General features: G+C 43.1%; 1 protein-coding gene and 1 long non-coding RNA gene across 6 annotated transcripts in view; one reads left to right on the forward strand and one right to left on the reverse strand.

Annotated features, from left to right (window-relative positions):
* RBPJ (recombination signal binding protein for immunoglobulin kappa J region) overlaps positions 1 to 25,524 on the reverse strand; it is a 268,269-nt gene that overhangs the window by 98,980 nt on the left and 143,765 nt on the right. For 2 of the 5 annotated variants that reach the window (XM_008017713.3, XM_038008640.2), the window contains exon 1: positions 13,786 to 13,901. The exons of 1 other annotated variant lie outside the window; for it this stretch is intronic. In XM_008017713.3, coding sequence (XP_008015904.1) covers positions 13,786 to 13,844 — 59 coding nt within the window. In that variant the 5' untranslated portion in view covers positions 13,845 to 13,901. Of the gene's footprint in view, positions 1 to 13,552; positions 13,658 to 13,785; positions 13,902 to 25,524 lie in introns of those variants that run through there. 2 more of the 5 variants (XM_008017710.3, XM_008017709.3) reach the window with 2 other exon arrangements.
* On the forward strand, positions 14,069 to 23,605 carry LOC140710560 (uncharacterized). Its single transcript, XR_012091627.1, has 3 exons — positions 14,069 to 15,062; positions 20,377 to 20,474; positions 23,276 to 23,605. It is a non-coding gene; the product is annotated as an uncharacterized lncRNA (long non-coding RNA).

A 25,524-nucleotide genomic window follows, 5' to 3' on the forward strand; every position in this document is an offset into this window, starting at 1 on the left:
GCCAGTCATGGTGACTGACTCACACCTGTAATCCCAGCACTTTGGGAGGCCAAGGCGGGCAGACCACTGAGGTCAGGAGTTCGAAACCAACCTGGCCAACATAGTGAAACCCCATCTCTACTAAAAATACAAAAATTAGCTGGGCATTGTGGCAGGTGCCTATAACCCCAGCTACTCAGGAGGCTGAGGCAGAAGAATTGCTTGAACCTGGGAGGCAGAGGTTGCAGTGAGCCAGGATAGCATCACTGTGCTCCTGCCTGGGCGACAGAGCAAGACTCCATCAAAAAAAAAAAAAAGGGGGGGGGGGGGGCAGAAAATTTGGATTAACTGGTAGAATGACAACGCAGGGATGCCCTGACAAAATTATTTTAAAAATTATGCCCAAGTCATGTGCAGTGGCTCACAACTATAATTCCAGCACTTTGGGAGGCCAAGGCAGAAGGATCGCTTGAGCCCTGTTGTTCGAGACCCTGTCTCTACAATAAAAATAAAAAATTAGCCAGGCATGGTGGTGCAAGCCTGTAGTCCCAGCTACTTGGCAGCCTGAGGCAGGAGGATCACTTGAGCCTGGGAGGTCGAGGCTGCAGTGAGCCGTGATTTTGTCACTATATTCCAGCCTGGGTGGCAGAGTAAGATCCTATCCCAAGAAATAAATAAAATTAAGCCAGGCACAGTGATACATGTCCATAATCTCAGGTACTCAGGAGGCTGAAGCAGGAAGAATCCTTGAGCCCAAAATTTCAAAGTCTGCCTGGGTAACAGAGTGAGACCCCCATCTCAAAAAAAAATTTTAATTAAAAAACTTTTTAAAAATGAAATAGAAAATTTTTACCTAAAGCTATATTATGCTACTTCAGAGAAACTTTGAGCCCAAAGACTAGTCTAATCAAGTGTAACTTTAAAAATAAGTTTATTTCCTGGAAATTCATTTAAAGTAATCTAATAGATGGAGATACCACTACCCTCACGTTGTAGTTGAGGACTGAATAGATATTCAAAAAAGTGTTAGCTCCCTGGCTCCTTTAATATTATGTTTGCAAAACTACTGAAATTTTTAAAATAAAATAGAATGTCAGCGCTTCCATTTCTTTAAATTGAGAACTATACAGTTGTTCCTTGGTATATGCAGGGGATTGCTTGCAGGATCCTCCCATATATCAAAATCCACACATACTCAAGACCAGCAATCAGCTCTCCATATACACTATTCTTGCATCCCATGAATACTGTATTTTCCATCCAAGTTTGGAGAAAAAAATCCACATATAAGTGGACCCATTCAGTTCAAATCTGTGTTGTTCACGGGTCAAAGGTACTCCCAATTGTTAACAGTGATTATTTCCTGGTATAAGACTACAGTGGCTCACTTTACACAATATACTTAACTTTTGAGGCCAGACACGGTGGCTCATGCCAGTAATCCCAGCGTTTTGGGAGGCCAAAGTGGGAGGATCACCTGAGTCCAGCAGTTTGAAATCAGCCTGGGCATCATCAAAAGTACATCGTGTAGTACTTTTTGTACTACAAAAAGTACAAAAATTAGCCAAGAGTGGTGGTGAGTGTCTGTAGCCGTAGCTACCCGGGAGGCTGACATGGAAGGATCGAGGCCAGGAGTTTCAGGCTTCAGTGGGCTATGATGGCATTACTGCACCCCAGCCTGAGTAGCAAAGTGAGACCCTGTCTCAAGAAGTAAATAAATAACTTTTGAATTTCTTACAGCATTACTTTTCCAACAAGAAAAATAATATGGTTTTTCTTTTTTTTTTTTTTTTTTTTTTTTTTGAGACAGAGTCTCACTCTGTCGCCCAGGCTGGAGTGCAGTGGCCGGATCTCAGCTCACTGCAAGCTCTGCCTCCCGAGTTCATGCCATTCTCCTGCCTCAGCCTCCCGAGTAGCTGGGACTACAGGCACCCGCCACCATGCCCGGCTAATTTTTTGTATTTTTAGTAGAGATGGGGTTTCACCATATTAGCCAGGATGGTCTCGATCTCCTGATCTCGTGATCTGCCCGTCTCGGCCTCCCAAAGTGCTGGGATTACAGGATTGAGCCACTGTGCCCGGCCAAGATGATTATTTTATACAGATGTGAAATCAATTCCTGAGAAAAATTTCCATATCAAGATGGTCACTTCCCTGAAATAACTATGAAAACAAGCCAAAAATTAAATAAATGTCTTTTAAATTACATTAGAATTTAAACAAAAATGTATATGGTAGCTTAGGTGGACAGTTGATTTATTTGTATTTAATTATTTAAGCAACTGACAATTTCCAGGAGTTAGGGTACCTAAGAAACTAAGTTTAATTAAATGACATGTCATGTCCTGTGTGCAAAGTGTACGTATCACATTGAATACACGGGAGGAAGGCCAGGACAAAGAATGACTTACTTACCAATAATTATGAAATAAGCTCTGAAAGGTCTTTTTTTTTTTTTTTAACATTACAATAGTGACATGGCAACTCCCATTAATTCAGTAATATCCATTTAATCAAATAATGACACTCATAAGCTGTAAGTAAATTACCATATACTATCACTACTATCTTTGGAATGCTGAAATTAATTCACTTCCTTGACATGTGGATAAGCAAGGATGACAGATACAACACTTAATGAATTCCATAATCAAGAGAATAATATGGCCTTGGCATATACACTAGAAAAAATTCACTATACACATCATCATAATGTTCATAAACCAGGTCATCTTTTAGTATAAAATTTCAAGTTGTAGCCTCTCTTCCCCGTATGACAGCCTTCTTTCTTTCCACTCTCCTCTGTCCTTCCATCTTCCCTTCCAGAGGCTGTGGAAACAGTCAGCTGCAATTTATTGCAGGTGATATAACCAAGAAGCTAGAGAGAAAAGAGGTAGAGACTGGAGTAAGCCGGGGGTGACTCCATCCAGCCAATTCTCAAGTATGAGCAACTGAAGCAGAGTGGTTAAGGAGGTGTGCAGTGAGGACAACTATGTTCCTAAAGAGGCCATCTGGTCAGTTATTACAAGATAAAGATCATAAGCAGCACCAAAAACAGGAACACAGCAAACGACGAAAGAACAGGCAGGCTCAGAGCTAACCATTTAATGAAGCAACACTGGCCGCGGCACTCTACCCATCAAGGTTTAGGAGCTGAGGGATTTGCAGTCTTGCTCTAAGTCTGCATATATGAGAAAAAAGGGCTATTTTTTTTTTTTTTTAAATGCATGTAATGTTAAAAGGCAGCTGAGAGAGATAAATAGAAAGGTATGGGGAGAAAAAAAAAACATAAGGTGGGGTACAGTGGTTCACACTTATAATCCCAGCACTTTGGAAGACTGAGGCCGGCAGATAGCTTGAGCGCTTGAGCCCAGAAGTTTAAGATCAGCCTGGGCAACATGGCAAAATCCCATCTCTACAAAAATTAGCTAGGCATGGTGGCATGCAACTAGTCCCAACTACTCAGGAAGCCTAAGTGGGAAGATTACGAGCCCAGGAAATTGAGGCTGCAGTAAGCCATGATAGCACCACTGCATCCTAGCCTAGGTGACAGCAAACCCTGTTTCAAAAAAAAAGACTAACATAGGCCTTCCCCTCCCTCTAAAACAAACCAGAAACTAGCTCAGTCACTGAATGTGTCCCAGGCATTATCTAACCTGTCTGTGTAAATGAGTGGGTACTTTTAGAATACATGATTAGAAAGGTCTTCTCTGGTCTTCTAAAATTTCCTGAATCTAATGGATTTAATAATATATATCACACGTGTCACACAGGATGTAGTTACCTTTCTATGTTATGTAAGTTACTATTCGATGGTATGTTACTCCTCAACAGAGAGAGTATAATATAAATAAGAGCACAGAGAATCACAGCCCAGCATCAATACACACCATACTTCATCATCGTTCATCAAATCTTCTTAAGAAACAAATCCTCAACGGCCAGGCGCGGTGGCTCAAGCCTGTAATCCCAGCACTTTGGGAGGCCGAGACGGGCGGATCACCAGGTCAGGAGATCGAGACCATCCTGGCTAACCCGGTGAAACCCCATCTCTACTAAAAAATACAAAAAACTAGCCGGGCGAGGTGGCGGGCGCCTGTAGTCCCAGCTACTCGGGAGGCTGAGGCAGGAGAATGGCGTGAACCCGGGAGGCGGAGCTTGCAGTGAGTTGAGATCCGGCCACTGCACTCCAGCCTGGGCGACAAAGCGAGACTCCGTCTCAAAAAAAAAAAAAAAAAGGAAACAAATCCTCACAATATCTTCCTTTAAAGGAAGTCATAACAACAAAAAACAATGCCTGAAATCAAACCATCATGCTTCACTTTAAGCACATTGAGAGATGGGGAATGTGCTTTGTTCACTTGTGAATTTGATTGTGCTTCCATTGTGCTTCTTTCTACAGGACATATGCTAATGGTATTATACTTTTCTAATTTTCAACAGTCTAAATGAGTTTTCTAAATGATATGTGTTTCATATTCCACTTCAAAAAATATAGGTACAGAAAAGGCAAAAAAGTGAAAATAATCCAGGGAGGGGGTCAGTTTCTACACAGAAAAACCTATCTACGCTAAATGTCAGCCTTATCACTTAGACTAAGAGCCACCTAGTGGCAAGTGTTATATATTACCAAATCTGCTCAAGCCATATTCACCCAGAAAATAACATTCTGGCAGATGGTAGGTGCTCCACAACTGTGCAAGGTAAGTAAAATAATTGTTCCTTTTCTTATGAAGCTCACTGACAGATTAGACAATCAATTACAGATAAATGTATGTAACTGCAGAACAATGTTAAGTGTAACAGAAGTATGCAAAAATAAGCATCCAGCATTTATTAAAGACCTACAATAAGCACAACACCGTGTTAAGAAGGTTCTCTTAAATCTGTTCACCTTACTCAGAACTTTTCCTTTTCTGATTTTTTTTATCACCCAGGTTTTAATTTCAGGTTTTTTCCTACCCTCCCTTCTGATGGGGGTGTACCCCACTCCCATCTTATCCTTTAAATTCTACACTTCAGAAAAGGGGTAAGGAGAACCTATTTATTGAGCACCTACTATTACCAAAACTAAGCTAGGCATTTTCTATCTCTTATCTTATTAATCCTCACATCAATACCATGAAGTATTATTTTCTTCCATTTTTTAGACAAAGGAAAAGATCTAGCTTAAGTGAAATGCTCATAGCCACAAACTTATTTTAGTGACTTACAGTACAATTATTCCAAAGCTCCCTATATTACCCTGCCTCAAAAAGAGCTTCTTGGCCTATTCATTCCTAGTCCCACCACCAAAATCAGATTTTGATTATATTTATCTTATGGTGTCCACCAACTCCAATCTATTTTACAATGTTTACATCCAGCCTGACCTCATCTTAAAACCTTCAAAGCCACCAGGAAAAGTGGCTCACACCTCTAATCCTAGCACTTTGGGAGTCTGTGGCATGTGGATCACCTAAGATCAGGAGTTGGAGACCAGCCTGACCAACATGGAGAAACCCCATCTCTACTGAAAATATAAAATTAGCCGAATGTGGTGGCGCATGCCTGTAGCCCCAGCTGCTCAGGAGGCTGAGGCAGGAGAATCACTGGAACCCGGGAGGCAGAGGTTACGGTGAGCCGAGATCGCGCCATTGGCCATTGCACTCCAGCCTGGGCAACAGAGCAAAACTCCGTCAAAAAAAAAGCCTCAATACCCTACCCCGTCCTCTGCATCCCTGATTAATATTCAAATAATCACCTTAGGCCATCCGTAATCACACCACATTGGGAAACCAAGGCAGAAGGATCACTTTAGCCCAGGAGTTCTGGACCAGCCTGGAAAACACGCAAGGCTATCTCTACCAAAAAAAATGTTTTAAATTAGCTGGGGTTGCTGGCGCACACCTGGGTTTGGTGGTGCACACTTATAGTCCTAGCAACTGGGGAGGCTGAGGCAGGAGGATCCCTTGAGCCCCGGATGTTGAGGCTGCAGTGAAGTATGACTGTGCCACTGTATTCCAGGCTGAGCAACAGAGAGATGAGACTGTCTCTAAAAAACACCAACCGACCAAAAAAAACCAAATAATCTGTTTAGCACTCAATGTCTTCCAAGAGGCTCCCAAACACTCTTCCAGTTTAATTTCCCATCACTCCCTATCAACTCTCACCTTTTCTATGAACTCCCCTCCAACTGAAGATAATCATTCACATCTGTGTTCCCACCAACACTAAATATCTGTTACAGCACTTGTCATAATCTCCCTTACACAATAATTGCCTGTGTACTCTCTACCAAGTCATGAGCTTCACCAAATCATTTCTTAGCCATCTTTATAAGACCAGTACAAACAGTGTCTTATACCTAATAAGTGTTCAACTGCTTATTTAATAAATATATTGTTTTTAAAACAGTACTAAAAGGAGAGCCACTAAAACATGGTTATACTATTAACATTTTCCTTAACACTGTTTCTACATATCTTAGGACCCAAATGTTTCTGCTTACTCCAAATGGTGTGTATGGATTAGGAGCTTTGTACAGAACTAGGTAATTTTTTGCATGAAAAATTTTATCACTCAAATTTTTAAAAAAATTTTTTAAAACAGATGTGAAAAAATATGCTGGCAAAATCAGGCACAATCTTAGCAGATCTGCAGTTTTCCAAAAGGGAACATATACCTTTGTTCCATTTATGCAAACCAGTCTAAAGCTAGTATGTGCTGGAGGAAATTAAGCTATTCCATAATAAGCTGTTCACATTATTTAAAAAAAAAAATCTACATTATATTTCATAAAGCAATACTGTACTTCTGTAACAAAATCTTTACCATTTTTATAAAAAAGTTTTATAGAGTGAAACATTTTTCTCCTTTTGGGACAGGGTCTTGCTCTGTCACCCAGGCTGGAGTGCAGTGGCATGATCACCATTCAGTGCAGCCTCAAACTCCTGGGCTCAGGCAATCCTCCTGCCTCAGCCTCCCAAAGTGCTGGGATTACAGGCCTGAGCTACTTCGCCCAACATTAAATATTTTTTCTCTTGTTATGTAACCTTTTTATGAGAAACTATTCTTATTCACTTACAACTCTGATTATCATCTCATTAACAATGCATTAGCTCTTATGCTGAGACTACTGAATACGAAAAAAAAAAAAAAAAAAAAAACACCTCCAGGGTTGATTTTCTAAGTGTGTTCCGCTTCACATCAAATAGATGCAGCTTTCACTGCAAAGCTCTTGCAACTCAGAATGCCTAAAAAAAAAGTTTTCTATATTTTATTTTTTGTAAACTTAAAATAGTATAAATATTCCCAAGATTGCCATAAACTTCACCAATATGACGAAAAGCTCTCATACTTATCACTATGCATTGTCTCACACAACAAAATTACACAAATATCTATACAGATAGGTAATTACTACCACTTACAGTGCCTGTGACACCTTCCCCAACCTCCTACAGTAAATGTGACATGTTCGGGAAATACGTTACCCTTTTTAGACCGTTAGGATATCATTTAATTCAACTAAGCAGCAGGTCTAATGAGGCATAAGCAACACCATGATGTTGTGCCAGGCCTAAGAGGCATACAAAACTGTGGGCAGGATAAGTGTCTGAGAGATAGTAGCAGCTAGACATTCAACATTCCTACATTGTTACAGCTACCCAAGCAGAGAAGAGAGCAGTAAGAAGTAGACCCCAAAAAGCTGGGGGTGACTCAATGACAACATCCGTGGTCAAGCAGTAATTTAACAAACGTCTGCTTAAAATGCCAAAGCACATATTTCAAGCGTTGCGGTCCTCTGCACCAAATACACTGTTGCCTTCCTAAAACATGACCCACAAAATCACGGCTTGCAGTCTAAAAAGTCCATCTTGAGCTCTGCTCAAGATGAAAAGTTACCAGAGAAAACTGATTCTTATAGTAATTAAAATATTTGTATAGAATGCTTTACTGTTTCCAAGTCACTTACACATACACTGTTTCATTTGACCTTATAATTTCACAAAATTTACGTTGACAGTCACAATGTGCCTGACAGATAAAATATAATTACCATCCCCTATTTTACAGAGGTAGAACCTGAAGTTTAAAGAAATTATCTGTGAGTAATATGTCCCTGAGACCTGAGTCTCCCTGTAGATTATCAACTTATTATTTGGTTCTATGGCATGGATTCCCCAAAAAGCAGTCTACAGTGTTCTATGGTATAATCTAATGCACATCCCTAGCCATCTAGTACTGAAAACACTTAAAAATATTAGAATCTTTTGATAAACACTGACAGCCAATAATATAAAAAACAAAAGTGAAATTTAAACTTGTCAGTTTTGTACAAATATAATATAGTATTTTCTAATAATCAAAAAACAAAAACTTTTGCCTAAGAGCCTTGCTATAATGTTCTCAGGGGTTATGAGACTGCTTGTGGCTGAAAATATCAATTCTTCTGGGTACTTCAGCAATCACTCCTTATAGAACCAAAGTCAAATACCTATATATAAATTATACATATATATGAATTAAACACACATATACTGTATACAAACACACAATTATAAAATTGTGCCACATGAACCATGTTTCATCAAGATTTCAAAGTACTGTGTCCTACATTCAAAACTTTTTGCTGAGTCTCTATCATGTGATAGACAATCTTCTAAGTGTAAGAATATAAATGCTACCTGCCACCAAATAACAACATTTGGGTGTGAAAATTACAACTTAGTATCATGTTTCCAAGAGAATTACATACAGCATTTAATACTGTATTAAATATATAGTATTTATACAGCCAGGCACCAAATGCAGTCTGACAGATCTGGTTAGAATATTCCCTTAGTCTTGAGGAATAACCTACTAAGGGCCATTACTTTTCATACACAAGAAGGTGTTAAGCCACTGGGCTCATGCAGAATATACTTAAAATATGACTGGAGCACTGATTATGGAGAGAAAATGGCAAACAACTCAGCTGGAGAAGATGAAAATGAAATAGTTATGGAGGATCCTATGTGCCACATTAGCTAACATCTTTTGAGCACTTGCTACGTGCCAGGAATTCTGCTAAACGCTTTCATACATTATTTCATTTAATCTTCACAACAACTTTCTGAGTTAGGAATAATTATCTTGCAACTGATAAAGAGATTAACTTGTCAATGTTACAGGAGTTTAAGTGGCAGGGGTTTTAAGTGCCAGAGTCAGACCTGGAACCCAGTTCAGATTAAATACTAAATGTGAGCTCAGAACCCTCCACTCTGTTGCCTCTCTTAATGAAGGCTGCTAGGGGGAGCCATTGAAAGGTTTTTAGATTAAGCAGTGATCAGATTTGCTCTTAGAAAAACTGCTCTGCTACATGTGGAAGCTGGATAAAGGTGGTGACTCGAGAAGCAGAAAGAGGCTGTCAGTACGTCGCAGTAAACCAGGTGAGAAATGACAGCATGAACTGTGGCAGTGAGGATAAAGGAAACAGATACAAGAGATTTTTTAGAAGGAAAAATGATCAGTTCTCAGTAATTAAATGTAAAGGTTGGTGAGAGAGGAATCAGGAATCGTGGCTTTGGGAACCAAATGGCATATGGTATCATCTACCAAGAACAGAGAAGCAACAGGTTTCATTCAGTCAATAAGTATCTACAGAGTGTTCCTCAAATGCAAAACACTTTTCTAGGGCCAAGAGTCAAATCTGAAATTATAGTCATGGTTATTAGAAATTATTAAGAGCAAATGACAAAGCACTAGCAAATATAAGGCATATTTAAAATTAATCACTGCTATTAACAGACTTAGCTTAGAGTCCAGTGAAAGCATGTTGTACTACCATTTGTTAAATATTACTACATGCAGGCCAGGCATGGTGGCTCACCCTGTAATCCCAGCACTTTGGGAGGCCAAGGTGGGCAGATCCCTTGAGGTCAAGAGTTTGAGATCAGCCTGGCCAAGAAGGCAAAACCCCATATCTACTAAAAACACAAAAATTAGCCAGGTGTGATGGTGCACGCTTGTAATCCCAGCTACTCAGGAGGCTGAGACAGGAGGATCGCTTGAACCCAAGAGGTGGAGGTTGCAGTGAGCTAAGATTGCGCCACTGAACTCCAGCCTGATGACAGAATGAGACCCTGTCTCAAAAAATAAAATAAAATAAGTAAGATATTGCTACATGCAGAAAACAAAAGAGGAAAGCATCCCATAATTTTATGTTATTACATTTGAGTCTGACAGAACTTCAATCTTTCACACCACACACACACACACACACACACACACACACACACGACACATCACCCTGTAATTTGTTTTACTTGTCTCTCTCCCTATAAGTTTATGGGGAGCAGGAATAAAGGTATCTGTTTTATTACCCATACTATAATACATATTTGGGATTTTAAAAAATCCCACTATTGCTACTGTGTCTTGCCAATAATTTAAAAACCTCCTATTTGACTTCCTATAAAATATGACCTACTTCACATTAGCTTATTTCAGTAACAATTCGTAGACGTTCCCCACAGTTTTCATCCAAGGATGCTCTCTGCGAACCTTAAGGCATAGCAATCCTGTGCAGATGTGGCAAGTTATTATAATTCCCATTTTACTACACAGTTAGGAAACTGGCCCAGGGGAAGTAGAGTAACTTGGAAATAATCACAAAGTCAGATGCCAAAAATAACAACTTTTAGTCAATCCATGAGAAAATACTGCCCCTAGTTGAAATAACATGAAATTTAGTATTAGGAGGAAGCAAAATGCAAAATAATGTTTTAAAGCCAAGTCCTGGATTTTATTTCTAAAAATGAACAGAAGAATGAGATGTGTAAGAACTTAAAAAACAAAACAATTTTTTCCTAATGCCTTACCCATCAAGGGTGCCAAAGGTTATTTAATGAATTACATCTGGCAAGAATGGCCTTTCAACCAAATCAATTTTGATCTTACCCACTTAAAAAAAAAAAATTGATAGAAATCCGTTGGTATAGGACAATAGGTAATTTTTTAAACAAATCTAACTGCTTAAAATCTAAAGCCTACAAGTGTATATTTTGAACAGTACAGATTTGAAAATACTGCAAGTCTCGTTTTCTGAAAATATTATCACAGATCCATCAGCAATATGCATGGATAATAAAATTTAAAGTTTTAATAGTTAATACTCAGAATGAAAGTTCTCCAGCCACAACTCATCCAGATTTCGAAATATGCTGCTGTTATAATTTAATTAAAAGCAGTTTTATTTCACCACAAAGTAAAAGTCTTACACGATTTAGAAAGAAAAACGCAACTCACATGGTAAAAGCGCTTTTATCATGTCTGTGTAATCATTCTACAGGTACAAGTCAGAGCAAAATACCTTCCATTATTACACAGTATTTACACTTTGCTCCCAGTCAGAAAACCAGTGAGCTTAAGAGTTTACCTTCAAAAGAATCATTATGTACAAGAACAAGGGAGACATAAGATTATTGGTAAAACCCACTCATGCGACCCAGACTGCAGATTTTCACCAAAAAAACTTAAGTATCAATCATGAAACCATGGTTTTCCATTAATTAAAACTCAAACTACTAATTCTAATCACAGCCAGAAAAAAAAATACTTTCCAATGCTCCAATACTCGTTAGAGTAGATCTCATATGTCCTCTATAAGCAACACTTTACTATTGTAGAACTTCAGTTTGTAAATGAAATGACATTCCAAATGATTTTATGTGTAACATACCTTCTAAAAGTAGAGACCAACTAGTAGAAACAAACTCTTGAAAAATACATTCAGCATAGTAATCCTGGTAAATATAATAACTCTTATTCCTAGCACGAGAATAACTCATTAAAAGACATCACACCACACCCCCCACCCCCATTCACACAACCCCAAGCTTTTAGCATTACCAAAACAGTAAGAACACTTCAAGGGTCCTTTAACACTAGGAAGTGTCTTTAAAATAATCTCACTACAGGCTATTACATATATATAATATACATCTTATATGTATACTTTTTACTGCATTTGATTAATATCTTCCACAAAGATCCTAGAAGCAGTATTCATCAATCAGAAACTGCACTCTTCGGTGCTGTCCTCATTTCAACCCCAGTGATAGGACAGAAGGGTTGTCACGCATCCACAGAGCAGCAAAAACGCACATAACTGTAAACCATCTAATGATTAAGAAAAAATAAAACATTTATATAAAATTCCCAAGCGGAATGCCTCTCCTTTTCCTTATGAGGCAGGAGTTTCTGATAAATTCTAAATCCAGATTTCTAGAAAATGCTGAAATTCTCCGCCCCAACACTCACAAGTTTTTAACATGGAAATTCACTCAACTCCTACTCACACGCCAAATGAATATCCATTGTGGATATCTGAAACTATTCTCAAACACTAACAGAAAAACACATATATATATCTTGAGCCTCCTTCTAACCGTCCTACGATACCCTCCAATCATCCTCAGGCAACCTAGATGCAAAGCTTCGACAGACAGCTGCCCTTGGCCTAGGCCGTCAGGAACCAGGAGGGGGGCGGGGGCAGGGGGCCGGGGAACGCAAGAACCACCAAGAGACCAGACCTTTTTCCAGGGCTACTGTTTCCAAGCAAAACAACCCACGGCACTAAAGAGACGGCGATGAAAATTGGAGACGCTTTAATCCCGAAAGAAAGGGGTGGCGATGGGGGGGCGGGGGGTGCAAGAAATCCCGAGAAAAAGGGGTGCGGAGGAGGAAACTAAGTATCCCATGCATCTTTCAGACCCACAAAACAACAACAAACCGTAGTGTCTGTGTGCACTTAGAAGCAGCAGATGGAGTCCCCGGGGCTGAGACAGTTCAGCAGACGTACACCGGGGGTAGTGGATAAATCAACCGATGACGGGAGAGGAAGGGGGTGCCGAGAGAATAAGCCCGTGGATGGGGGAGACAACGCCTTTGGGGGGATCCAGGACCATAGAGAAAGGTGAGAGAGGACCCACAGGAAAAAGACAATGGAAGAACAATTAAGGCAGGAATCTGGTGCCCGGGCTGTGGCAGGTCACTGGGCTACCGACGAGAGTGGGGCACAACAAAGGGGCACGGGAGGAAGGACAGCGGAGGGGAGGAGATGGAAAAAGGATGCGGGGCGCCACGGGTCGGACAAAGCGCCCAAGGCGGCGAAACAAAGGGCCGGGGGTAGAGAGTCGCGGGGGGCAGCGGGGAAAGACAAAGCGCCCGGGGCCGGGGACACTAGCGGGGCGAGGCGGCGACAACGGCCGCGAGGAACAAAGCTGCACCGGGCCCCCAGGCAGGGCCCGCTGGAGGCGCGCGGGAGGCACGGCGCCCGAGGGCCCCGCGCGCCCGGCCGCACTCACGCCCGCACCCGCCGGCCTCGCCGCCGCCTCCCGCCCTCACGCGCCGAAGCCCGAGCCACGGCAGCGCAGAGGCAGCGCACGGTCACACGCCGCAGCCGCCGTCTCGCTCGGCGCACGCGACGCCGCCCCCGCGGGCCCCCGGACGCCAAGCGCGCTGCGGCCCCCGAATCCGCCGCCCGCCGCGGGCTGCCAGACGCCCGCAACTTTCCCGGTTCCCAGCGCTCCGATTCCCTCAGACTTACCCTGTCACAACAGGCGCCATCTTCCACAAACTCTCGCCAAAACTCCAACCCTCGCGAGATTCCCCCCAACGCCTTCCCTGGTCCCTCTCCCCCGCCCCTTCCCTTTTTCCTCACTCCTCGATTCCACCCAGCCCCCGCGCTCCCTTTCCCCTCGCCGCCGCCGCGAAGAGCCAGACGCCTCACGCCGCCCGCAGAGTAGGGGATCCTGCTCGCTGCCTCCCTTGGAAACCTACCCAAGCGATGGAGCATGCGCAGGCGGCTCCTCCGCGGGCGAGCCCTCCGTGTGGTCCATGGGGAGCGCTCCGGTTATCCAGGTTTTGGGACGCGCCTTGAGGGACGTACGTGGAGACTGAGGAAAACCGGAGGGGATTACTACGGGGACGGGGAATGGAGGGGTCAGGAGGCGGGGCCGAGGAGAAGGGAGGAGGGGTCCTGGGAAAATGGGCCGCGTTTCACAGGCCTAGATGAAACACCTCCTCAATGGGTGTTTTCCAAGCGGCTTCCCGCTCACTCTGGGTTCCCAGCTCCTTTCATTCATTCAAAAGTTCCTTGGGCGCCTCCTTTATGCCAATTTCGGCGTTAGGTGCAGGAGCGTCAGAGGTGCCTGGGGTTCGGGCAAGTGACACGTCGGGAACTGTCTTCATTCATTACACCCCCATGCTAATGAGGAGGCCCTTCCAGAGCTCCGCAAACGGAAAACTTTTGCAGTTGAGCTCTCTCGGCTTAGCGTTCTCCTTAGGTGTGAAATGAGGTCAAGTCAAGGCCTCTGGCAAAGACACCCCTAATGGCCACCTCGCAGACACACGCCAGGGCGCGGAGTAGTTCTCTCCAGAAGGGAAAACTGCCTTGGAATTGAGAGCCACATTCTCCCACCTCCGAGTCGGGCCAGAGGCCCTGATCAAAGCTCTTGCAGCTCGCGTGCCACATGGCCTCTCTAAGACCCCATCGCAGCCGCCACCGTGTGTGAGCCCAGGTGTGTGTTGAGGCCACTACTGCACAGGGAATCGGGCCACCCGAGGGCCTGGCACAGCCGAAGACGCTGCCGGCTGCCCGAATCGCGCTTCAGGCGGCCTGATCCCGGAAGCCCCCGGGCGAACCTGGCCCCGCCGGGCATTGAACAGCAAGGTGCAGAGCCCGAACCGCGCCCCCTCCTCCTACCTGCAGCCCCCCATTTTTCCCCTCCTTTGCCCTTTCCTTTCCTAGAGATTCCCAATCCAGCACTGCCTCCCGCAGGGAGCCCCAAAACCCGGAGAACTGGAATTCGCCGCCCGAAACCTGCTGTAGGCGCTGCAGGATTGGCGCGGCCCGCGCGAGCGGCACTGCGCATGCACCCAATGCGGGCAGTCGCGTCTCACGCTACACCTCCTTCCCACAGCCTTCCACTACTCGGCTCAGACACAACACGGCCGTGGGAAATTTCCTAAACCTCGCGAGAACGTGCCCCCTGTTGCCTAGGCTTTCGCCCCAAATCTCGCGGAGCCAAGGGAGGACAGGTGTTTGTTTAGAGCAGGTCCGGGCGCCGTTCGTGCCGCGCGTGCCCGGGAGGCGGGCGGCGGGCGGCGGGCGGCGGGCGGCGGGCGCGGGCGGGGTGGGAAGGGAGCGGCTCGCCGCGGAGGCGGGGCGGGAAGGCGCGTGGCGGGGAGCACGGGGCGGGGGGGCGGTGGGGAAGGAGACGCGACGTCTCGCACACACGCTCACGCCCTGTGACGCTGGGTGGAAGACGAGGGGTGGGGAGCCTCGAAGGGAAGAAGGGGAAGCCAGGAGGTTGGAAGTCGCTCCCAGTGCGAAGAGTGAGAGGTCAGGCTCTAGGGCAGGAGGAGCCCCAGGCCGATCTCCCGGGGAAGTTTCCTGTCGCCCTCCACAAGCCTGGTACTTTCCTAAAATGTGTTAGACGCCGCGCCCCCCGCCTCCGGGAGCTGAGAGACAGCCCCCAGAGTCGGGTTTGAGTCATGCCTTGAGTCACCTAGTCTGGCCACCACTTCGCTTATTTTGAAACAAGTTCTGATTCCTTAGCTACTCTACTTTAGCAATTAGTTGTTTTCTTTCTAATCTACCCGCTGGCCCTGTGAGCTGGGTAGAAAAATAAACAAACAGCTCTGCGCTCTTGCATTGTTGCCTTGTATAGATTCTTGCTCCCGTTTAAGGACACGATTCTTAAAATTTCTTCTCGGTCTCTTCTTAACCTTTTGAAGTAATCTAACAAATCAGTTTCTGTTCTGTTTTTTCCTCCCACTAATATGGCTTTTTTGCTTTCCTTCACCTTTCCGTATTTTTGTTGCAATATCCCATTTTACGTATTGCTGCGGCAGGTGCTATAGTAACTGCTGTTTTAAATGCATCCCTTCCTTTTGGATCATTTATCCAGTGAGTTCCTGATTACATTCTTCAATCAGCCACATTTCAGATTGGCCCTGATGTGGTTTCTGTACTAGCCTTAGCCCGGCATTATCTAGGAACCAGTGTCTTCCTGCTGATGTCACAGCCCCGCAAATGTAGAGTTGAATGGAATTTTGGTATTTGGAGAACAGTGAGTTCTCTAGTAGGAGGAAACCCAGCTTTTTAAGTTGTTTTCAAGGTTTTAGGGGTGTGTGTGTGTGTGTTTGCCTATTCTTTTGATTATATATTCATGCAGAAAACAGATTTAAAAGCATTTAGTGCAATATCTCAGTGCAAGTCTGGTTTGGAACAGGATAGCTCAGGAGGAGGAGAAAGCCTTTGGTGCACATATTCCTTGGAGCTGGCATCCCAAGAAGGTATTTCAGTCATGGCCTAGTCCAGACCACTGATCTAATTTGGAATCATGACCTTCTGAGAGCCCCAGCGACCTTGGGAAGCCATGGTAACCGCAAGTGTAATTACAGCTCCCCGTTTTTGCCCTAAAACATGCTCCATCTGCATCCCTCCCCCATCTCAGGAAAGGACAACTCCATTCTTCCACCAATGTCAAGAACCTTGGAGTCCTTGCCTCCTTTCTCACTCACGCCCAAGATACGATTGGACGGAAAATCTTGCTGGCTCCACCTTCAGAATATTACTCACAGTCACAAATGCTGTCACACCTCTTTGGCTACTGGACTAGTCTAACCCATCTTATTTCCCACCTGGGTTAAGGAAGTTCCCTAACTGGTCCTCCCTTCTTCCATTCTTGCCTTCCCTCAGTCTGTGCTAATAGAGCATTCTCAGTAGTCCTCTGGAACTCCTCCATGACTTTCCCATTTCACTATGAGGACCTAGACAATGTTGCCTACTGCCAAACCTCCCTGACGTCTCTGCCTTCACCTCCTCCTCTACCCCTCACTCCGTGGGCTCTCACCGGCTGCCTTCCTTCCTGTTCCTGGAATGCCCCAGGCACACTCTCAGCTCCAAACCTTTGCTGTTTCCACTACCTGGAATGCTCTTCCCGCATGTAGCTTATTCCCTCACCCCTTTCTTGTCTTTGCCTGATGTCACCTCCTCAGGGAGGCCTTCCCTGACACCCTTCCCAAGAGGGACCCCCATACTCCTTATCCCTGCTTGATTTTGTCCATGGCACCTATCATTAACTAACATATATAACATTTATCATACTTGTGTGTTGTCTTTACTATCTGCCTCCTTCCATCGTAATGTAATCTTAATGAGGTTAAGGACTTTCGTCTATTTAGTTCATTATTCAAGCTTTAGTTTCTGGAACAATGCCTGGTGCATGGTATTTGTAGAATGAATGATGTGTCTTCCACTTTAGGGCAGAGTAAAAATGATTCTGAAGACTAAGCCTCCTATGGTTCAAAACAATATTGGGACTAGACTAGCAATGAGTACCCCAGTACCAGCCTGCCTAGGGAGGAGAAAAAGGCCTATGGAGCAACCACCTGTGTTGGTTTTTTGGAAAACAAAACAAAACAAAAAAAACTTCCGGGTTGGACCAGTAGGTGAGGCTGCACCTAACTTTAAGAGTTTCCTTTATTCTCCATTTTAGAACTTCAGAGAAAAACAACAATGAAAACACCATTAGCCAGCCATATGTGTGTGTGTGTGCATGCATATACATATATATATATATAGCGGGAAGTCAGGGAGCCCAAAAAGAGGGAGCAGCTGGAGCTGCAGCAGAGGAACATAAATTTTGAAGATTTCATGGACATTTAATCACTTCCCTAATAATACTGTTGTAATTTCTTATGCCTGTCTTACTTTAATCTCTTAATCCTATTATCTTCATGAGGATGTACATCACCTCAGGACCACTATTGCACAAATTGATTGTAAAACATGTGTTTGAAAAATGTGAAATCAGTGCACCTTGAAAAAAAACAGAATAACAGCGATTTTAGTGATTTTTAGCCATTTAGGGAAGACAACTATAAGGTCTGACTGCCTGTGGGGTCGGGCAAAAACAGCCATATTTTTCTTCTTGCAGAGAGCCTATAAATGGACGTGCAAGTAGGAGAGCTGTTGCTAAATTCTTTTCCTAGCAAGAAATATTGATAATTAATACTCTGGGAAAAGAATTGCATTCCTCGGGGGAGGTCTATAAACGGCCACTCTGGGAATGTCTGTCTTATGCGGTTGAAATAAAGACTGAAATACTCCCTGGTCTCCTGCGGTACCTCAGGCTTATTAGGATGGGGGAAAAAATCTAGCCTTGGTAAATTTGAGGTCCCACCAGTTCTCTGCTCTTGAATCCTGTTTTCTGTTGTTTAAGATGTTTGTCTTAAATAGACAATATGTGCACAGCTGAGCATAGACTCTCATCAGTAATTGTAATTTTGCCCTTTACCTTGTGATCTTTGCTTTTGTCCTTGTCCTGTTTCCTCAGAAGCATGTGATCTTTGTTCTCCTTTTTGCCCTTTGAAGCATGTGATCTTTGTGATCTACTCCCTTTTCATACACCCCCTCCCCTTTTGAAATCCTTAATAAAAACTTGCTGGTTTTGCGGCTCAGGTGGGGTATCACGGACCTACCAATATGTGATGTCACCCCCAGCAGCCCAGCTGTAAAACTCCTGTCTTTGTACTCTTTCTCTTTATTTCTCAGATTGGCCAACACTTAGGGAAAATAGAAAGAACCTGTGTTGAAATACTGGGGGCGGGTTCCCCTGATATATATATATATATTATATATATATATATATAAATATATATATATATAATATATATATATTTTTTTTTTTTTGAGACAGAGTCTTGCTCTGTCACCCAGGCTGGAGTGCAGTGGTGTGATCTCAGCACTCTGCAACCTCCCCCTCCCGGGTTCAAGCAGTTCTCCTGCCTCAGCCTCCTGAACAGCTGGGATTACAGGCATCCGCCACCACACCCGGCTAATTTTTGTATTTTTAGTAGAGATGGGGTTTCACCATGTTGACCAGCATGGTCTTGAACTCCTGACCTTGTGATCTGCCCTCCTCGACCTCCCAAAGTGCTGGGATTACAGGTGTGAGCCACTGCTCCTGGCATAAATAGATATCTTCATGAGTTGCTAGTGGGAGTGAAAATGGATGTAATATCTGTGGAAACTATATTAGTCTGTTCTTGCACTGCTGTAAAGAGATACCTGCCGGGTGTGGTGGCTCACGCCTGTAATCCCAGCACTTTGGGAGGCCGAGGTGGGCAGATCATGAGATCAGGAGATCAAGACCATCCTGACTAACACGGTGAAACCCCATCTCTACTAAAAATACAAAAAATTAGCCGGGCATGGTAGTGGGCGCCTGTGGTCCCAGATACTTGGGAGGCTGAGGCAGGAGAATGGTGTGAACCCGGGAGGCGGAGCTTGCATTGAGCCAAGACCACGCCACTGCACTCCAGCCTGGGCAACAGAGTGAGACTCCGTCTGGAGAAAAAAAAAAGAGATACCTAAGACTGGGTAATAAAGAAAAGAGGTTTCATTGGCTCACGGTTCCGCAGGCTGTACAGGAAGTATGACAGCATCTGCTTCTGGGGAGGCTTCAGGGAGCTTTTACTCTTGGCAGACAGCAAAGCAGGAGCAGGTGACTTAGATGGGAGGAGCAGGACCAAGGCGGGGAGGGGAGGTGCCACATACTTTTAAATGACCAGATCTCACGAGAACTCACTCACTATCTGGAAAACATCACCAAGAAGAAAATCCACCCCCACGATCCCATCACCTCCCACCAGGCCCCACCTCCAACATTGGGGGTTACAATTGGACCTAAGATTTGGGTGGAGACAGATCCAAAGCATATTGGAAACCACGTGGCAAAATTTGTCACTACTTGTTCATCCTACAATTCCATTTCTAGAAGTGTATCCTATGAATATGTCCACACATGTAAAATTACCTATATTTTGCAACATCATTGATGGTGAAAAAAAAATACTGATAACAAACATCAAGAGATGTCTTTTTTTAAATTATATAGTCATAGAATGAAAGAGTGTATTAATAAGCAGAGGCTGCTTTTTATGTACTTTTGCAGAAAGATCACAAAGTTTAAAACACTGCAAAATAGTGAGAGAGAGAGAGAGAGAGAGAGAGAGAGAGACTTATTTGCCTATATGTGTCTAAAATGTCTCTGGAAGGACACACTAGAAATTGTAAGAATGACTGCCTTCCTATAAGGGACTCTACAGTTGGATGATGTAGGTGAGAGAGTGGCTTTCCTCACAGTCTACTATCTTGGATCCTTTGAATTTTGTACCATGTGCATATATTTCCTATAAATATAAAACATAAAAAGGCGGGAAAAGAAAGAAATGGAATAATTGTGCCAGAAGACAAAACGTTACCAAATAAAATGGTTTGCTTTCTTCTACTTTAGTAGAATTATTTTTATTTATTTATTTATTTATTTATTGGGACGAAGTTTTACTCTTGTTGCCCAGGCTGGAGTGCATTGGCGCAATCTTGGCTCACTACAACCTCCGCCTCCCAGGTTCAAGCGATTCTTCTACCTCGGCCTCCCGAGTAGCTGGGATTACAGGTACATGCCACCATGCTCTGTTAATTTTGTGTGTGTGTGTGTATTTTTAGTAGAGACGAGGTTTCCCCCTTTTGGTCAGGCTGATCTCAAACTCCCGACCTCAGGTGATCCGCCTGCCTCGCCCTCCCAAAGTGCTAGGATTACAGGTATGAGCCACCGCACCAGGCCTAGAATTATTTTCTAAAAGAAGTTATGGTTCCGGCTTGGTGGCTCATGCTTGTAATCCCAGCACTTTGGGAGGCTAAGACAGGCAGATCACTTGAGCCCAGGAGTTTAAGACCAGCCTGGACAATATAGTAAGACTCTGTCTCAACAAAAAATACAAAAATTAGCTGGGCATGGTGGCATATGCCTGTAGTCCCAGCTACTCAGGAGGCTGAGGTGGGAGGATTGCTTGAGCCCCTGAAGTTGAGGCTGCAATGAGCTGTGATTGCACCACTGCACTCCAGCCTGGGAGAGAGAGAGAGAGAGACCCTGTCACCTGTCATACACACACAAAAAAAGTTATGTATGTTACCTATCATCTTGGTAGAATTAAAACAGCAGAACTGCCTCATGGTTCATTCAAACAGCATGTTTAGAGTACCTACCACCACAGGTCAGGCATCATCTTGGTATTTTACAAAAACAGACAACACAAAGAACCCAACCTCCAAGGACTCCCTGTCTAAAAGAATACACAGACCAGTTGCAGTGGAATTCTATGATAGGAAAGAAATAAAAGAGTTTAACAGCTTAGGGGTACAATGAAGGAAGACCTAACTCTTGCCTCATGGGCCCAGTCTTTGCAGAGATGACTTGGGAGCTGACTTACTACAGTGGGAGTTCAGAAGACAAGAATAGGAGGAAGCATGACAAGCACAGGAAACAGCATGTTCAGGCTCTGAGGTGTGAAAGAGCATCTGCTATTCAGGGGGACTCCAGGTGGGGGGTTGATGCACATAGAATAGGGAAAGGCATTCTAAGCAGGGTCATAAGAAGGGCCTGGTAGAGCGGTGGCCCTCAGAACTCAGTGGGCATCAAAATCAATTAAGGACCTGAGTCCCACTCCCTAAGATGCTAAATGAGTAAATCTGGACTGAAGCATTTATAGCAGGGTGCTCAGAGATTCTGATGCAAATTGTCCATGAACCGAGCTTTAATAATTTTTTTTTTTTTTTTTTAAAGACAAGATCTTGCTCTGTTGCTCAGGCTGTAGTGCAGTAGTGCAATCAACGCTCATTGCAGCTTTGAACTTACGGGCTCAAGAGATCCTCCCACCTTGGCCTCCCAAAATGCTAGGATTATAGGTGTGAGTCACCGCACACAGGGAGAATCATTCTTTGATACAGAACTTGAGTATAACCTTTCTCGGGCACTTTCTCACTAAAGGGAGTGATGGCACATAGTTTCTTTTTAAAAAATCAATAAAAGAAATATTTAAATAGTAAAAGGGATGTGTTTGGGAGCCCCTAGGTGTGTATCCAAAGGCATGTGAAGCAGCTAGTGGCTCATGAGAGGTGGACATTACAGTTTGCTGTGGTGGTTTAAACACAGTGACACTTTTTTTTTTTTTTTTTTTTGGAGACAGAGTCTGTCTCTGTCACCCAGGCTGGGGTGCAGTGTCACAATCTCGGCTCACTGCAACCTCCGCCTCCTGGGTTCAAGCAATTCTCCTGCCTTAGCCTCCCAAGTAGCTGGGATTACAGCTGCCTGCCACCATGCCTGGCTAATTTTTTTGTATTTTTAGTAGGGATAGGAATTCATCATGTTGGCCAGGCTGGTTTCCAACTCCTGACCTCAAGTGATCCTCCCACCTCAACCTCCCAAAGTGCTAGGATTACAGGTGTGAGCCACCGCCCCTGGCCCCACAGGGATGCATTTCAACATTGCTAGCTGTGTGATCTTAGATAAGTTTTTTAACTTGTCAGTGCCTCAGTTTCTTCACCTATAAAATGGAGATTGTAGCTTCTAATTCATAGGATCATCACAATTCAAAGTATTACTGTTTTAAGTACATAGAACAGTGCTATAACACAATCATGATAGTAGTATTAGTTTTTATCATTATTCAACAAGTCCATAACTTGGATTCATCTCATCAAAATTCTTGCAAAGCATGTCAAAATGGCCATACTTCAAAAATCAATGTCAGTCGGGCACCGTGGCTCACGCCTGTAATCCCAGCACTTTGGGAACCTGAGGCAGGTGGATCACGTGAGGTCAGGAGTTCGAGACCAGCCTGGCCAACATGGGGAAACCTTGTCTCTACTAAAAATACAAAAATTAACTGGGTGCATTGGCAGCGCCTGTAATCCCAGCTACTCAAGAGGCTGAGGCAGGAGAATCACTTGAGCCCGGGAGGCAGAGGTTACAGTGAGCCAAGATCATGGCATTGCACTCCAACCTGGGTGACAGAGCAAGACTCTCTGTCTCAAAAAAAAAAGAAAAGAAAAATGTTAAAATAGGCAAATATAGTCATGATTTTATCTTGATTGGTGTTAATTCATTTTTTTCTCATATCCCACTCAGAAATGATAATATTATTATTGTTATTTAATTTCCAAGAGGATCACATGTACAAAATGTTTGGGAAACCCTCTGTAGATAGCCGATAGGAGCCTCTGAGGATACAAAGCAGGGTTTCTTGTTATCAGATTGTGCAGGTGCTCTGTGCCTAAGATAGCCCTACTGATAGCTTATGTTAGAAACTAGGAGCCGCTCACTCTACAAATGTTTAACTCATGTTTTTTTGTTCATCTTTATGATTCTCTTATATTCATAACATTATCCCTATCATTTTCTACCATGTGTTCACCAAGGTTAATAAAATGTACAGGAGATTGAAAGAGTGCCAAGGATTCCATCAGACTCTGCAATTCTATACAGAAAATAAGCTCGAACTCCAGGATTAAAAGAAATAGAACACTGAAAATGAATCACGGCTTCAGGAGAACTTGAGAAACAAAAATAAATATTCACCGTTTTCTGTCCAGTTGTGTTTAATTTTTCACAAGATTCTTTGGCCCTGACAATTTGAGATTTTTGCAGACCTGGGTTAAGTTTTGCTTAGCTTGTTAATATGTGCAGCAGTTGAAGAAGGTAAAGCAAGAAAATTAATAGGCCATTTACGCTAGTGATGTGGAACGTGAATGGAATCAAATGCACATTTGGTGAAAAGAATGTGTACAAATCTAATAATTTGTCAGAAGTTTTTGTAGCTAATGTAATTGGAAGAAAATGTTTCCATGTGTGATTGATAGATTTTGTTCTTTTTATAACATGAACAAGTTAAAGCTAGTTAACACTACCTGCACAAGAAATGACAAGGCCATATGAATAATAAAATTCCAGTTATCTGTTTATAAGGGAATATACTTAAATTTTTATTTCCTAAACCTTCCCTGTTTGTCATGCATCACATATTGCAGTGGTTTTGGGTTCTGTATTAAGCCAGTGTTAAACATCATAGTTTTTAAAAAGCAGCTGGGGTATGAATGAAAGAACATTGAACTAGCTTCACCACTAGTACTTCCACCACTAACCAAATGCCCAACTTTGAGCAAGTTTATTTTTCCTCACCTGCGAAAGGGGAATATGAAACCTATTGCATAGGGTTGCTTTGATAATTAATTGAGGTATTACTTAATAATAACAAAATAACTAGGTACATAGTAGGCACTCAATAAATTTCTTAGGAAATTATTTAACCCATACCCATGTTCAGTTTTCTTGTCTATCAGATGGACTAATAATACCTGCATTAGAGGTTTGTTGCCTGAATCAAATTAGATAATCACAGGGCACAGTGGCTCATGTCTGTAATCCCAGCTCTTTGGGAGGCCAAGACAGGAGGATCGCTTGTGCCCAGGAGTTTGAGACCAGCCTGGGCAACGTAGGACAACCCCATCTCTACAAAGAAATACAAAAATTAGCCGGGAGTAGTGGCATGCACCTATAGTCCCAGCTACTCAAGAGGCTAAGCCCAGGAGGCCAAGGCTGCGAGTGAGCCATGATTACGCCACTGCACTCCAGCCTGGGTGACAGCACGAGACTCTGTCTCAAAAAAAAAAAAAAAAAAAAAAAATTAGATAATTATGGGGATAATAAATTGAAAGAATCCTAAATACAATCATGGTATTTAATTTTGGTTGGCATATTTCTTTTTAAAAATTTGACTGTGGTTACATAGGAAATCAATAGAACAGAAAAAAAGATCCCTTTATTTTCTTCTCTGGCCTGTGTTACTATTAACCTTGAACACAGATGGCCTTTATCGCTTTTTCAAAGAAAGCCTACCGGAAAGGTTTCACTCTGCATCTCTATTGCTTGGTGTCAGAGATAGTGTAATGATAAGAAACAACTTGTAGATATAACCTTTGTGGCTAGCACTCTTGTCCAGACCACACTAAGGACTAAGAAGACCTACTTTGGAACCTGTTTATTTAAGCATTGACAAATAGTAATATATCAAACAATTCACATCTTGTTAAGTACGTAGCTTTGTGAAAGATAGCTAACTGATAATCCCTTTGAACATCAAAAGCAAAGTTGTACATTGTCTCTTTCAATAGTTGCTGCTATAATTAGGTTAATATTTTTTATTTTAGTTTTTAAAAATGTTATTGCCATTATCTCAACATGTGGGAATTTAAAAGAAGCAACTTGTGAAATTACTGCAAGAAAAAATTTTCTAAGATTATTTCTAATCATGCTATTAATAAATATTGAGTACATACTTTGTTTTATACAATAGGTCTGTCTGAAAAGTTTTATCTCAATCTAATAATTATGTATTTCATTTGTAAAATGCATTAGAGAAACCCAAATTTTTTTTTTTTTTTTTTTTTTTTTTTTTTTTTTTTTTTTTTTTTTTTTTTTGAGGTGGAGTCTTGCTCTGTCGCCCAGGCTGGAGTGCAGTGGCGCGATCTCGGCTCACTGCAAGCTCCGCTACCCGGGTTCACGCCATTCTCCTGCCTCAGCCTCCCGAGTTACTGGGGCTACAGGCGCCCGCCACCATTTCCGGCTAATTTTTTGTATTTTTAGTAGAGACGGGGTTTCGTCGTGTCAG

The sequence above is a fragment of the Chlorocebus sabaeus genome, chromosome 27 (genome assembly GCF_047675955.1).
Source record: "Chlorocebus sabaeus isolate Y175 chromosome 27, mChlSab1.0.hap1, whole genome shotgun sequence".
NCBI classification, from domain to species: domain Eukaryota; kingdom Metazoa; phylum Chordata; class Mammalia; order Primates; family Cercopithecidae; genus Chlorocebus; species Chlorocebus sabaeus.